General features: G+C 25.3%; 2 protein-coding genes across 2 annotated transcripts; one reads left to right on the forward strand and one right to left on the reverse strand.

Annotated features, from left to right (window-relative positions):
* Positions 1-6,671: 6,671 nt before the first annotated feature.
* Positions 6,672-11,950, reverse strand: LOC132932189 (methionine aminopeptidase 1). The gene is made up of 9 exons (XM_060998439.1): positions 11,648-11,950; positions 10,552-10,603; positions 10,048-10,104; positions 8,757-8,932; positions 8,281-8,503; positions 8,081-8,212; positions 7,869-8,012; positions 7,711-7,776; positions 6,672-6,953 (listed from the first exon to the last, which is right to left on the reverse strand). Exons 1-9 carry the CDS (start codon positions 11,762-11,764, stop codon positions 6,784-6,786), a joined length of 1,137 nt encoding a protein of 378 aa, XP_060854422.1. The 5' UTR covers positions 11,765-11,950; the 3' UTR covers positions 6,672-6,783.
* Positions 11,951-12,047: 97 nt separating this feature from the next.
* Positions 12,048-15,154, forward strand: LOC132932191 (UPF0389 protein CG9231). Its single transcript, XM_060998440.1, has 3 exons — positions 12,048-12,330; positions 13,472-13,562; positions 14,614-15,154. Exons 1-3 carry the CDS (start codon positions 12,195-12,197, stop codon positions 14,825-14,827), a joined length of 441 nt encoding a protein of 146 aa, XP_060854423.1. The 5' UTR covers positions 12,048-12,194; the 3' UTR covers positions 14,828-15,154.
* The last annotated feature ends 1,524 nt before the right edge of the window (positions 15,155-16,678 follow it).

Below are 16,678 nucleotides of genomic sequence, written 5' to 3' on the forward strand. Positions count from 1 at the left end.
TGTGAATTTCGCTCTTGTGATTTATATTTCATAAACATTGTGTTAATTTCGTAGATACTTGAATTCTACAAGATATCATGTTTATTATTGTATTCAATCCAGTTCAAATAATATGTAAACTATAACTGCGCAGGTTTATTTCAAAATAATAATTTATTTGTATAATATGTATATCAGAGTTATGATTTTTCTTCGAATGATCGATAATAAAATATAATATAACTACTCTTAAACAAATTCACGAGTCACGACACATACACAATAAGTATTACTTATTAATAAAATTAAAATATATTATGTATTTATTATGTAATAACGTAACTCTTTTTTTAGATATAGTTTTTACTTATAAACTATATGCATAATATTTATTTTTTAGTAGTTTAGTTTAGGACCACCGTATACCTACATGTGACTTGCCAATTTTGATGCACGAAAACCAATTTGCCATGATATTATATTATGTTACGCGTAAGGATAGACAGCGAACAAATTAAATAATGTTGCGTTCGCCTATAAGAGAATGTCACACAGAACAAACTCACACAATGCCTACGTTTTTTTTACCGTGTACGACGTAACATTATTCGTTTTATCTATGAAGCAAACTATACGAGTTTCAAATTAAATTTATTGTATTTTAACAAATGAAATTCAAAGTGGATTATAATTATAATGTCATTATTATTAGATTATACATTATGATATACAAATAACTAATAAGTATTGTTTATAGATATTTGTTACAAATATTAATAAATATAAATATTAATATTTAAGGAGGCTGCAAACTAGTATCATAGGTGCTTACAAGGCCGTAACGGAAATCATATTTTAGAGGAGAGGAGTTGAACATTTTTTTAATGTACTACACACTTGTACTTTGTCACGTTAAAATGTATTTCAATTGTAGTTTTATGTACCTATTAATTATTAGTTTATTAAGATTTGCAATTGAGTATTGAATAGAGTAGGGAAAATTATATGTTTACGAATAGAAAAAAACTAAACAATTTCAAATGCTTATAAATATAGCTTAAAATGTGTGTAAATATTTTGAAAATATTATTGTGTACGGAAAAAGATTTATTACTTAAATAATGAAATGTTTCAAGTTAATGAAAAATTGATAGTGAATAAATCGTTATTATACATTTAAAAATTTAACTATTTAAAACTATTTTTATTTCATTTTAATAGGAAACATATTTGAAGGATTTTTTGAATGGGAAATAATATTATAATATCAATGTGTTAAAAATTTCAAGTTTTATACGACTAAACTGTAATTCATTTTTGAATCAAAACAAATAAATAATAATTTCGATTTTTTTAAAAACTGCTTTCGCAAAAAATATTTCTGCCCAATTAGTTTGAAAAGTATTGAAAGTTGTCGACACATCAAAGGTACGAACTAGATTAAATTTTCCGCAAGTAACTATCCCTCGATAATACAGATTGAAACATTTTTTTTTTCCACTAAATAACGCGTAGACAAGTAAAAAAGAAACTTTTTACATCGTTGTAAAACCAATCTGATCCACTCAGATCTAATATTGCTTCAATTATAATATCATTATGATTTCTTATATATATTTAAAGTATAAATTTCAATAATAAATAATTTTTAAAGCATTTATCGCTAAATCTAATAAGTTAAAAAAAAATTAGGTACCTATTCATTATTACTACATTATAATTGATTATGCGATTTCAACTTGGCAAAAACTTGTTGAATGAGTAACTTTTTTGTTGTTTTAAATTTAAAAGTTAACTAAAAAATAGTACTTGATAGTACTTTACTACTTTCAGTGTTTTTCTTGTTTTATTTTATTAAATGTTAAGTCATTGAATAATTTAGACATGACAATCAATAGGGTGTTGGGTGCAAGTACTTATATTAGGCCATAAGAGTACCTGACATTTCCAAAAACACCAATATTGACAAAAGATCTTTATAATATTTTGTTATAATGGGAGTGACAATAAAAAAGTAAATTATTAAGTTTGGTACTTTAGTACTCACCATAATAATTTACATACTAAACTTATTATACGATTGTAAAATCAGATTTAAAAAACTGAAAAGTGTCAACTCTGTTTAAAATTAGCACTAATTTTCTATTGAACATTTTTGCTATTGTTAAATTTATCAATAATATTCCGTTAACAATTCATTCACTATAGATTGCGTAAATAATGCAATTTTTTATTAGTATCATATTTCCTTATAATTCCTAACTATAGTAGGTATACCTAGGTAATTGAAAATATATAAGTATTAAATGTATAGTATATATTATGATTGTTATGTATATGGTAGGTAGTACATAGCTATAGTATAGTTATAGTACTGATTGTGAAACTATTTCCACTGTTTCCAGGGATTGAAAATTGTATAATATAGGTACTATAAATTCCAAACTAGGCTATAGTGTACAAGTATGTACAAGACAATAAAATTATTTAATAATTTACCCGGAAACGCGATACTGTGTACAATAAATAATTACTTGAAAAGAGTTGCGGTTAATTCTGGGAGTTTTTTTTAGTGTTAGACGTTTGTATATTATAATGTTCATGTCGACGATGATTCATGATTCTGATTGTAACGGAAATCGTCGCCTCGTCGGTAAACAATGTATGAATCTCGTTTAAACTTTTTTTGGCCTTGATAAGTGCATTATAAAATATCCGTTTTGTGAGACTTCCGTCCTATAAAGATACATCATTACCTGCGTGGTGTGAACTTAAGTTTCCGGAACGTGTTTTGTGTCAAGCTGAGTTTTAAAACAGGTTTTAGCCGACAACTAAAATAATATGTATATTGTATATAAGTAGGTATCTAATAGGCAAATATTTGAATATTTAGATAGATATAAATCCGTGTTTATTAGTAGGAATTATATTTTTAACTTATATTATACATATACCTACGTGGCTACATAATACACAAAGAAGAAATGCAGTAGGTTTAAAAAAAAAATTACAGCGATGTCTGGCAAAGCCTCCGTCCCATAAGTCTATGTTAAATAATTGTATACTATAGGAACGCGGTTGTAGAACCGTTGAATTGACTCCTCTACCTAATTTTTCCTAATTCGAGCAACGGTTTTGGGCCTATGTATATTAATTATAAAAGTAACTGTACTGGAGCCTACCATAGGTCAGCTGGTATAGTTATATTAGATCAGTAAAAGATTAGACTGTGGAAAATGTATCATCAAGTATAAATATTGTGCAGGTAATAACTGCATATAGGCACGAATATGCTATATTTTTGGGGGGAAGCTCGAGTTATATATATTCACTTGGATAATATTGATTAAAAAAAACGTGGAGCACAACTCCTCACACAGTCACACCCGCTAATCGTGATTCTCGATATTCAAATATAAATTAATATTTACTCAATTTACATTTAATATTTATTTTATACATACCTATACTACTATTATACCTAATACATAACAGGTACACATATCTAAATCTATTAAGCAAACGAAGTAAAACGTTACAATCTTATAAGTTTATTATATTGCAGTGCCGTAGCTAGAGAGGAGGGAGCGTGATACCTAGGTATATTTGTACAGATATTCTTCATAAGTTATATCTATACCATTGTGTACAGTATACGTATTTATATAATATAAGGTAAATCTTTCATGACGATATAAATTATTTGTAATTTGTATCACTATTCATACATGCCAAATAGTAATGATAAGCACGGATTTTAGATAAAAAATGCCAGTGGATCCCATTTTTGTTGTGAACACGATTTTAGTTTGATTTTTATAAATTTATGTATATAATTTAAATTTGTTTAGCTCCTTCATTATAATCTCCTTTATTTTTAACTACCTCCTTTGTGTAAAGTCAGCTCAGCTATGACTTGTTTTATATTGTATATTTGTATATTAGATAAAAGTTAAAAGTTATGATCATATATTCTTGCTAGTATAAATAGTAATAACTAATAGGTAGGTATTCGAACAAAAAATGAAATCTCGTGTATTGTGTTTACAACACAAATTAGTATAACGTTATAAATACATTTATATTATTATTATTAGTTCAAAATAATATGAATATTAATAAACTATACCATAGTTGTAAACACGATAATTTTAGTCATAAAAAAAAAGGTGGGCAAGTGGGTATCGCTCTGCTGTATTATAGTAGAGATAGACAGTAGGTAGATAATACTATAATGGAATTGTTAAATTTGAATGTAATGACAATTGACAGGTACCTATCATTGTATACGAAAAGCGATTCTGAACGGAGAAGGTTTTTCAGTGTGGGATATATTATATTATTACTTATGTTTAAATTGTAATACATCGTTATTATCGCGATTTCGTAAAAATTAAATTTCATACTCTCATAAAATTTTTTCTATATTGACGCTAGAATTTTTTTTTTTTTTTGAAGGTCAACTTATGGTGAACCTTGTATTGGGTTTTTTTTTAACCTAGGTATGAATCACAACAATTTTATAAATTTTCAACTTCAAAATTCCTTGCAAATTTTCGCAATTTTTGACATATTTCGTAAACATTTGATCTTTAAATGTTTATAAACAAAAATTGTGACTAACGATTGTTTTTACTACGATAAATACTAACATAACTTAACTTATAATAAACCTTGTATTAATTTTTAAAGATTTTTTGGCATGCAAATTTTTTTTTTAACGGCATTTCAAAAAAAAACTTAAAAAAATCGAAAATTTCAATTGTCAATAAATAACTTAAGAAGAATCAAAATATTTTGAAAATTTAATAAATAGATAATACTAATAAAAAATTTTTGTGAAAATTTCAATTATTACAATGATTTGTTTTTGAGTTACAACAAAATCAATTTTGTCGAAAACTGGTTATGTATAAGAATTCCCGTTTTCGTTACTTTTTTAAGGTTTTTCCTGACGCTTTTGAAAACTATTGGAACCAAATTGTTTACTTTTGACCCATCCAAAGTACCAACTAGATTAATTTTCCTTTTCAAAGAGGGACTGAAGTCAAAAATCAAAGCACTATTACTACTCCAAAATGTGATGACAGACACAAAAATAAAAAAATAAACACACATCATTATAAAATCAATACATTCATCACTCCGTTCAGAATCTAAAAGTAGACGTGTAGTAAATATTTTATAAACAAAGGGATCATAAAACAATTGGTGATAAGTAGGTACCTATTCTAGTATTGCATAAATTTGAAAAAAAAATAATTTATTAAATTATTTTCTGGCATTGTTATTCTGTGGTAAAATATTAGATAGGTACACATGGTTATATTATATGTTATATCACATGAACACGGCAATATTATTGTCGTCTGTGGACTGTGTTTATGTTTATATAATATCACTTATCTATCAGAACTACAATATGTACTATATGTAGGTACTGAGTAGGTACTAGTTGCACTACACCACTAAAACAATATTGTTTTCGGTTCAATTTCGTAATTGCAATAAAAAAAATGTTTATTTAGTATCTAGGTGTTTACATAATAATGACTTAAATTGAGGTGACTCTCCCTCTTCCCTATTTACGCCGATTGTAAACTGTAAAACCTATAGATACTTATATATACAGTTACACGCCGATCGCCGACACCACCCTTAGCATAGGTAGGTACAGCTGCATTCTACTTGTGAAATGAAACTTAGATTAACTTGACGTATTTGTTCCTATAGTGGCTAGTTCGTGGTTCCCAATTCTGTTTAAGACTTTAGTCCGTGCTAATGATGATTAGTTGGACCAAATAGAACGTCTGCGTAAAAAATTATGTTTGAAGTACTTACAGCTAATAACGACTGTAGCTCACTTTAGACGCTATATATATATTATGATGTGCTGCCACTTACGATTTTTGTTTTATTAAATTTAATTTTCAGATTATTGATTCCGTGCTAATTGAGTACTAACGATAGGTAAGGACGGTAAGGTATACCGTTTATGCCTATATCTTAAATAAGGTTAAAATGGTTAAATGCAACTTGGTAATTGAGTGTGATAAGCACTGCCTAATTAGATTAGAACCCCCTTCGGCCCTTGTCATTGCGGGCTAATGACAACTTATTTACCTTACTTAATTGGAATTAGGAAACTAATGTTTTTTTTAATCCTAACCAGACGTATTTAGGAATTTTGCGCTCCAGGTAAGAAAAACTTAGGTACCGTTGTATTATATCAAAATGCTCTCCAAAATTCAAAATCGCCCGGGGCCCAAGCCCCCCCCTAAATATGTCTCTGATCCTAACAGTTTGCTCTAATATCTAAATTTCAATTACTTTTTTCAATTTTAATAAACTATAAACAAGAATGAAAACATGGTTTAGTAAACAAATAAGTACAAGGTCCTTGTGTAGATTATAGTGTACAATTATTAGTGATGCAGTAGTTATAACACTTATAATGAAAATTTGGATTATTAGCTGATCAATGGTAATAAAGAAAGATAGATTTAATAAGACTAAAAATATAAATTGTGTAATGTGAATAATTTATTTAAATTTAATTGTGTAGTTATATAATATAACACTTTGTTTGGTGTACAAATTAGGATTAATATTTTTAATTAATAGGATAAAAGTAATAGTTCATCTACAGTAAGTTTTGCCAAAAATTTGTGAACACAAAAAAAATACAAATGTTTACTCAGCATCAATATATTATTTTATTTTTTCACATACAATTTAATAAAATTAATATTTTTACATAAGTTTAAATTCATTTATTTTGTAATATATAATATAATTCACTTATTAGGATTTTTTGTCCATGAAATATGGTAATCCATTATTGCCCAAACGTTTGGTCAAAATGTCAACTCCAGTATCAGTAACTAATAATGTTTGTTCAAATTGTGCTGATAACAATCCATCCACGGTCACAGCTGTCCAATTGTCTGGCCAACACTTGTCCCGCCAACTACCTGTAAGTTTAAATTAAACAATTATGTTTAAAAAAAGTAAATTGATAAGAAGGAAAAAATATAAAATACAATATAAGTTAAAAATGGCAATAATCATAGTTTCAAGATATTACTCTAAGTTAAACCCCTTATAGCTTGCTATAAAGCAATTCACACATGAATTTAGTTTTGGCTTAGGAAAATAGAATATATTTTTGTTTATTTAAATAGTTGCCATTGGTTACAGATTGTATTACAATGCATAATTAACAAAAATGTAGCATAACATAAAAATTAAAAAATATAAAACAACAAATTGTGTTATATATAAATTATTTACGGAAATAACAAGGTTTTGAACAAAGTATTGTTCTAGAAACAAATGTTTTTTAAAATATAATAAAAATGATATGTAAATTGAGAACTTAGTGCATACAAAGTAATTAAAATAATATGCAAATAATTGTATAACACGTAAATAAAATTAGTTTTATTAAATTGCTGGTACATTTTTTTTAAGAATATACATAGGCAAAACTAGGTTTTATTCAGCTAGTAATAACGTATACAAAAATATATTAAATAATACAATGTAAAAGTTATGTATATTAAAATTGGAACAAAATACATTTTAATTTACACTATTATTGAATTTAAGTGACTAAATTCAAAAGTTTGGTAGTTAACATGAAATAATGTCACATAATTATATATTTTAAAAGAATAAGTTAATTTGTTAAACATGTTTTTTTATTAAAATTAATTAAAATTAACTTACCTTGTGATATCATAGGCTCAATTGTGAATGTATGTCCAGGTTTCATTACACCAACAGCTTTGTTTTCTATTATATTAAAATTGTTTAATTTATTAAATCAATTATATAATTTAGAATTAACCAAAAATTCACTTTTTATCAAAATTTGTAAAACTTACTAGCATAATGTGGGACTCCAGGAGATGTGTGAAACAATTGATGAATACCATGACCACAATAGCTTCTTACGACAGAAAATCCATTGGATTGAGCATGTTTATGTATTATATTACCAAGTTCTCTATACTTTTCACCCGGTTGAACTGTACAATAAGTTATTTTTTTTAATAGATTTAAAATAATTAGTTATTAAATAATATATTTATTTTACCTGCATTTATAGCCTTTTCTAAGCATTCCCAAGTAACATTCACTAATTTTTCTGCAGTTTTAGAAACATTTCCTATAAAAAATGTTTCATTCAAGTCGCCATGATATCCTCGATGACATACAGTTACATCAACTGTAAAATTTAATAAATAATATTATTAGAGAAATTTGATTTTTAATTTTTTTAATTATTTCTCAAACCATTGCAAATATCTCCATTAATTAAAGCTCTCATGTCAGGTATTCCGTGACATATAACTTCATTTATAGATGTACAACATGATTTTGGGTATTTGTAATAATTTAATGGTGATGGATAGCATTCTTTTTCAATGCATGCTTCATGCACAACTCTATCAATCTCATCTGTTGTTATTCCAACATCAATCATTAATGCCACTTCATCTAATACTTCTCGGCCAAGCTTAAAAGTAAAATAAAATTAACAATAGGATACTTTTGACCAAGGCCGTAACTTGAAATTGATTTCAGGAGGGATTTTACACTAAAAACTTAACATAATATAACAAAAAAAAAAAAAATCGGGGAGGAGGAGGAGGTTGAACTCTCAATGTACGGCCTTGTCTTTGACACATTATTTGAATTTATAGTTTTAATTTAATAACATATTAAGTTTTTTTTATTTTATATATTTGGAATTTCAAGTATTTAAATACCTTGCAAGCAATTATCATTTGTTCTTGTTCCTCATCATTTAATACTTTAATATGTGATGATAATTTTACTGATTGTTCACTTAAAGGTGTTCCATCAGGATGATCAGCATAATCTGGTCTTTGTATGTGTCCAGGAACAGTACGTGCAGAAGATGTTCTATGAGGTCTTAGTGGACCTAAAAAAATGCAAATAATTTTTTTAATGTTTGAGTGATGAATATGTATTCAAATTTACAATTTCCTATAATAATAAGTAATAAATAATATATAGATCATAATAGACAAGTTAATGAGTGTTAAATTAATGCTTAATTTTCTATTTTCAGTATGGTGTATTTATTATGATTTTAAATTTTGAGCAGAACGATGAATGTATTGATTTTACAATTTTTATTTTTTTTTGTATATGTAAGTAGTTGATAAAATGCTTAAATTTCAACTTTGAGAGTGGTTTTGAATAGATAATTGAATATAGTTTGTACTTTGGAGAGGTCAAAAGTAAAAATTACCAGTACTTATCTTAAAATAAAAAAAAAATTTTTTTAGTAAAAACAGGAAGTTTACGCTAATCCAATTTTTGAAAAAACTGATTTTGTTTTGACTCAAGAACGAATAATAATAATAATAATAATAATAACAATAATACTTGAAATATTCACTAGATATTCATATTTTCATTTCTTATTTAGGGTTAAATAACTTATTTTTCGAGACTTTTACAAATGTTGTCAAATTTTTAAATTGAAATACATATACAATATTATTATGACTATAATTTTTGATATTTTTTAATTGGAAATTGAACCCACTTCTTAGGAATCTTGTATTACATTATCAAGAATTTTTACCTATTCATACATTTTTTATTAAAATTAAATTAAATAAATAGCTTAAAAAAAATAAAATTACTTTGAATATTATACCATACATAGAAATTGATAGTATAAAAACTTGTGAATATTTCAGGTTTCTGTGGTTATTTATTTTTAAATTATAACAAAATAAAAAATTAATTTAGTTAAAATCTGGTAATGTACAAATTGCCGTTTTTTCTTAATTTTTTCAAATTATAAAAAAAACCTCTATAAAGTACAAACTTGATTCAATTTTCTATACAAAACCCACCTTAAAGCATTTTTATTTCAACTTATTTTTGGTGCACTTGAATAAAAAATAAAATTAAAAAAAAACATCATTGTAAAATCATTACACCCATTGCTTTGTTCAGAATCTAAAACACAACATAATTAAATATAATATGATAAGTGTAAAGGTGTAATATTAATTTTACCTGTAAATACATAATCCGGCCATGGATTAAATGGCTCAATAATACCATTTGAATTTTCTGTAATAAAGTTGAAAAATAATATTAATTAGGTAACACAAATACATATTTTTTAATTATAAAATTAAATTTCTTCCTCAAGGTTAATCTGGTTTACTGATTCATTGTTAGACGATCAACAGATACTTTTATTTGACATTTATCAACTTTTTGCTGATTGACTAATATCAAACCGGTGTAATACCATCATTAAACATTGCCTTAGATTTTTAGATGTGGAGGAAATTTGTGTAGTGTTCTTGGATAATAAAATAAATTATTTTAAATATTATAATTAAAATAATATGTTGTAAGATTACAGCAAAATTTTATATTGAATATATTTTAATGTTTAATTAGATATAATTAACTTTTGTTTTTAAACATTTAATAATGCAAATAATTAAATCTTAACCATTAAATAAGTAAACACAAACATTTTTTTTATAAGTATAAGAAATTACTTACGGCCAGCTTTATGAAGAGCTTTATGTGTAGACCAGTTTCCCTTAAAACACTCCTAAAAAATAAACAAAATATGTAAACATTTTAATTAAGACATAAAATATTGATACTTAAACAATAATACATTTGTTTACTATTATCTAACAAGTTAAGAGCTTATTTTTTCAGTTTAAAAATTGTAATTATAAGGTTAATTTTAAAATTTAAAATACAAAATTGTAAATTATTCTATAAATTTATTTAGAATTCTAGAAATATATTATTTAAAAATGTATTACTTGTAGCTATGAAGGTACCTATTTATTTATATACTTGGTTAGACTGTTAAAAAAACAAACTTAAAAAATATTTCAGGTATTAGTACACTTTATTTGGTTATTATTAACTTTGTCAATATTGAATAGATATTTATTAAAAATCTCTTTTATATTTTGCATAATTTAAACATACCAACATATTGTGTTCAAATAATTTGTACTAGATAGGTAAAGAAGGTTACATTTATCATAGTGCCATTAATATAAGGTATGTTTACCATAATAGCTACAATATACTATTACATTGATTTTCTGTAAATTAACATTTTATTTACTTATTGTAGGTATTTATTGAAAAAAATCATCAAAGATATAATAGTATAAAAAGGTACTTGAATTGGATAAAAAGTCAGGATGCGTAAAAAATATTGCCTTTTCATTTGTTGTATGAAATTAATTACTAGTATTATATCTGTGAAGCACCTCATAAACGGTTTGTGTTTAGCTAAAATAAAGTTTATACAAATAAAACAGAATTGAATAATATGCATGCACAACTCATGCAAACTTGTCGTAACAGAGACCGTCGTGCAAGTCGTCGCACTTGATCAAAAAATCAAGTTTTGATCACGACAAGATTTATCTGAATGGTCGAACTGTTCAAGTAAAACAGAAAATAAAACAGACCATGTATGGGTCACTTATGTAGTTATACTTGTACACATTAAAACTTTGATTATAACCATTCGGTAATTTGCTTATGACATACACAGCATTAAGAATAACAACACACGATGGGAAAATGTCCCAAAATATAGAAAAATTATCATTAACAAGATTACCTGAGAGCAAAAATAGGAACCCGGGATGTCAAGTTTAATGCAGGTGGGACATTGAAGATTAGCTTGTGAACCGCATCCTGCCGTTTCGCACGTTCTGTTTGCCAATGACGCGGACATAACTGGTAAATTCAATTACGTTGTCGACACAAATTTTGCGCTCAAGCGTAATGACAGTTTTTAATACTTATATAACTTATAATATTATGTTTCGAAGAGAAAAAGAAAAACTATTTTAATTACCACATGAGTAGGTTAGCACATTCACCGATCGCCAGCCGCCGAAACACGATTTCATTTTGATTGCGGCAACGTGAAATCTGATATTGTTATCAGTGGCCAAATAATCAGCTGTACCGTCCGTTATCAATCCACTCTGATAATTTTCAATTCTATTATTATTATGATTATATGATTTATTAACAACAGTCAACAACAATAATTAACTACCTATTAAGGGCATCAAGGCGTTCGTGACTGCTAGAAAGTATACCAGTATTCCAGTCGTTTATTGACTTTCGTGACCGTCTGTACTATATTCACTTACACCATGAATTTTATTCCGAGGTTTGGAAAAAATGTTAAATTTGGATTGTTCAACTTGACTAAAAAGTATACTACCCCAAGTACCACTCCAACGAATCCCCCGCCTACAAATCCAAGTGCAACACCTTCATTCAATTCAAGTAAATTTACTTTAAAATTTATTATTTAGTTAATCCATATAATAAACTATAATTGCTCATCGTCTTGGTTTGTTTCCCAACCCTTTATTGAATTTATTATTGTAAGTTGGTGTAAAAAATAAACATAGGGTCACCCCTTTCCTAAACGTCCTAAAATAAAGGGCATTAAGTAAAATAAGTAAAATAACTAAAAACGTGTAATCTACTAGAAAAAAACCTATCTCTCTAGAGTTTAATTGTAGATGTTGTTTTTAATATTAAAATATGAAATACTTAATAACTTAAATATTTCTATACAATATATTTTTATCTAAAAAATTAATTATAGTTTTCCATAGATCACAGTTATACACAATTTATTTAAAAAAATTAGTTTAGTAATAATGATGGTAATAATTTAATATAATAGTGTTATTGAGTTAACTGATGTAGGGTTATAAGTTAATGTTTTACATAATAATATTACATATTATTTTGTAATAATGCAAATAGGTGAATTTAATCAATAGTATTGATATTTTTCTACAAAAACATATTTATTTTATCTTTCCTTTTTTATAAGCTCTACAGAAGTATATAATTATAAACTAAATAATTTAAAATTGTTATAAGTTGATTAATTAATTAAGTCATTAATTTATTTATTGGTAAGAAAAAAACAATTATACCCACTATTTAAATGTTACATAAATATATGTGCACCTATCATAATTGCTATTACTAGTATGATTTAATAATAGTCATTAATGTTAATTATATTCAGGATTCAAAATTTTATTTAATCTGTACTATTAAATTTGAAATAATGTAATCATGTAGATAGAATAATCATTAGAAAACTATAAATCTGTTTTGAAATAGGTAACATAAAGATACCAGTTGGTAATCAATAGTACAAAATAAAGTCAACTCTCAATAACTCAAAGTTCAATAGTTTCAAATTAAAATTATTCAGAATTTTAAGTAAACAAAAAAAAAATGTATTAGACAGTTTGATGATATGTTTTTTAATTTTAACATTGAGAATCAACTGTGAGTAATGTATTACCAATTTAAAAGCTATATGTTAGAATACAAATAATAAAATATTTTAAATTTTAAATAATGAATAGAATAAATTTAATTTTGAATATTTTTTTAGATATCAAGTATCCACTAACAAATACAAGAAAAATCTTATGTGTCTGGGCTAAACGATATCCGTCACTGAAAGATGTTCCAGATCATGTCACGTATGCATTTCATTGTTTAATATCTGTCTTAATTTTCACTCATATTAATGTAGGTACAAACAAAGAATACTTATATAATAATGTAACTTGTAGTTATTTCACTTGGGTCTAGTCCACTCTATTTTGTCTCTTTTTTATAAAGTGGTATTAATATTGATTTCCTCATTCCAAATCTTATAATATATCTTTACATAGTAATATTAAATTGTAGTGTAGTTCCTTTCTTTTCATATTTAATAAGTTTTGCAGGATATTATTTTTTTCATAGCTAGGTGACTTAAATTTAAATTTAAAATTCACTTATAATTTATTATTTCCATCCATAAATTTATTAGGCAACTTCCTCAATGTCTATAAATAAGACACTGTCTTTATAAATAAATAAATATTGATAATAAATTACAGTACCATGTACAATGTACAATGTACATAAATGTATATTTAATCAGTGGTACTTATAATGGGTTCTTAGGTACTTATGTTATATTGTTATGTAAGTACTTAATTGCACTTTCATGTAATGTAATGTTAACTTCACGTGTTTATGAAAACAATTATTGTATTATTTTGATAGTTTTTAATTTCTGTAAATACAATTTATGAAGAATATTATATTAAATTTCTATTGTTTTTGATGTAAAAACAAAAATTGTATATTTTATTAATAATAAAAAAAAAATAAGTAAAAATTAAAAACTTCATAGCACAAAAAAATAAAAATTCTTTGAAAATTATATCATGTTTAAAAAAATGTTTTAACTCCTTAGATGATTTGCTCCCCTTCCACCAAGCACAAAGTATAATATAATTTTTTACTTCTAATAGCTTACTAGAAAGCAAAATCTATTTTAAAGATAAGGTATTTTTTCTGCTATAAAAGTTTCTTTACAAACAAAAATAAACATATATTGTAAAACTTATGCATTCATTTTTCCGCTCAAAATCTAAAACATTTTAGGGTAAAAATATTACTTTAAACTTAACCATAAGGTAAATTGTCTACTCTAAACAATAATATTTAACTAATTAAATATGATCTTATTTTATATAGACCTGAAGTATGGAACAAAGTGCGTTCTATTATACGAATCAAAGTGGCTAATTATACAATGTTCTTTATAATATTGGGTTGTATTGCAATGATTATTACTGGCAAGAGAGCTCGTGACCGCGGTGAGACAATAATGCAAAGAAACTTGGATTGGCACCAAAAGTACTCTGAAGGAAAAGAAGACTCAAAGACTATTGGCGTGTTTGGAAAATAAGTAGTTTTAGAAATATTAATATTATGTATCCATATTATTTAATTGTTATATAATGTTTTATTTCTATTAATAGCTATAGGTACAAGTTCATTTTATAAAAAAAATGTACAGTTTTAGTTGTTTTTTTATGTGTTCTTCAAGTTAATAAAATCATAAATATATTTTTTGATCAAAAATAACGATAATCAATAATTTACCTACTTTTACCAATGCAATAATTACTTTTATTTGAGTTGTTAATTATTGAATAATAATAATTAGTGTCCAAAGTTAAATGTTTCAATAGGTACCTATTTAAATTGGAGATAAATATTTTTAATAATAACATGTGGTTCAGTGGTTGTTTTATTATTATTAGTTATTACCAACTTGATAATTTGCTTGTAAGCTTATCTATTAATAGTAATTTTATTAATATTTAAAATATAGTAACATTTTATCAATTTAAAACTGTGGCAAATATAATATGTGCTCTCGAATAACTTTTCGGGCATGTACAACATAAATTCACTATGACTATAATAAACGACAATAAATTAGTACTAACTAATAGCATCTGTTTCTGAGTGTTTATATTCAAAACAATATTGCTAAAATAAAAATGCAGGAAATAAATAAGTTTCTATTATAATTTAACTTATTTTTAATTGCATAACAAATAAATAAATACATTATCACCATCTTAAAACCTAGCCTTATTGTTGATTTTAAATTTGGAATGGAACAATAATGATGTATTCATTTTGCAACAATGTGTTTTTTTTTTGTTAAAAAAAAAATAATAATAAAACATACATATTTAAATAACCAGTTTTTGACTAAATTGTTTTCTTTATTTTTTTATAATTTAAAAACAAATAACTGTTGATACTTTAAGTTGTCACCTATTGCTTATATTATAGGAACACAAAAAAAAAAAAATGTACAAGCATTTTAAATTAAACTCCAATGAATTTCACCAGTTTGACTTGGAACTTTTAACGTATATTATTATATGCACACAATGACATTTTAAAATTCAATGTTTTTGGCAAACATTAATTCAATGTACTGTATTACTAATAGTAAAATGAATTACTTAATTAATTATATTAGTGATGTAAAAATACGGCTTTTTATTTACTGTATTATACGTGTATAAAATGTATAAATGTAGAATACCTGCTGTTAGTATTAAATTATGGTATAATAAATTGTTGTATAATTATGAACAAAGAAGACCCACCTATTTATCTTTCATCCTGAGTAAACCAAAGTATCAAACATATACTTACGGAATACCTTGTATATGAAGAATTCTGAGTAAAAGCCAATCTTTCAGAGCACATCTCCACATCAATGAGCAAATCCCAAGACGTAACAAATGTAATAGTCAATTTCATCATCACTTCAAAGTTAATAAATAAGTTGTAAAATAAATCACTGTACAAGTTTTATATAATCTCTTTTTTATTGTAAATACTTTTTTATAAATCAATCTTAATGGTCTTTGTTGCCTAGGGTTATTACTTAAAATAAAAAAAAAATAAAAAATTGTAAACGGTATTGTAAAATGATTATACACAGTTTATACGGTATAAAAATCGAAATTCTTTATTAAAAACATGCAAATTTTAAATTACATACAAAACTTAGACTTGATTAGGTACTCAACCATTTCCAGTTTGAAAATTGAATATTTTTAATAAAAATTATAATTATAAGTAATAATTAAGGTTGAGATTTTGATGCACTGCATTGTTTTCCAAAGTTACTGTGCGATTGCTCGAATTGTCATACATTTAATTATTCTACCTTTATATGAAAATAAGAAAGTTTATTTTGGATTTTTTAGTTTTAGGTCATTTTCTT

This window comes from Rhopalosiphum padi, chromosome 1 (genome assembly GCF_020882245.1).
Source record: "Rhopalosiphum padi isolate XX-2018 chromosome 1, ASM2088224v1, whole genome shotgun sequence".
Classification (NCBI taxonomy): domain Eukaryota; kingdom Metazoa; phylum Arthropoda; class Insecta; order Hemiptera; family Aphididae; genus Rhopalosiphum; species Rhopalosiphum padi.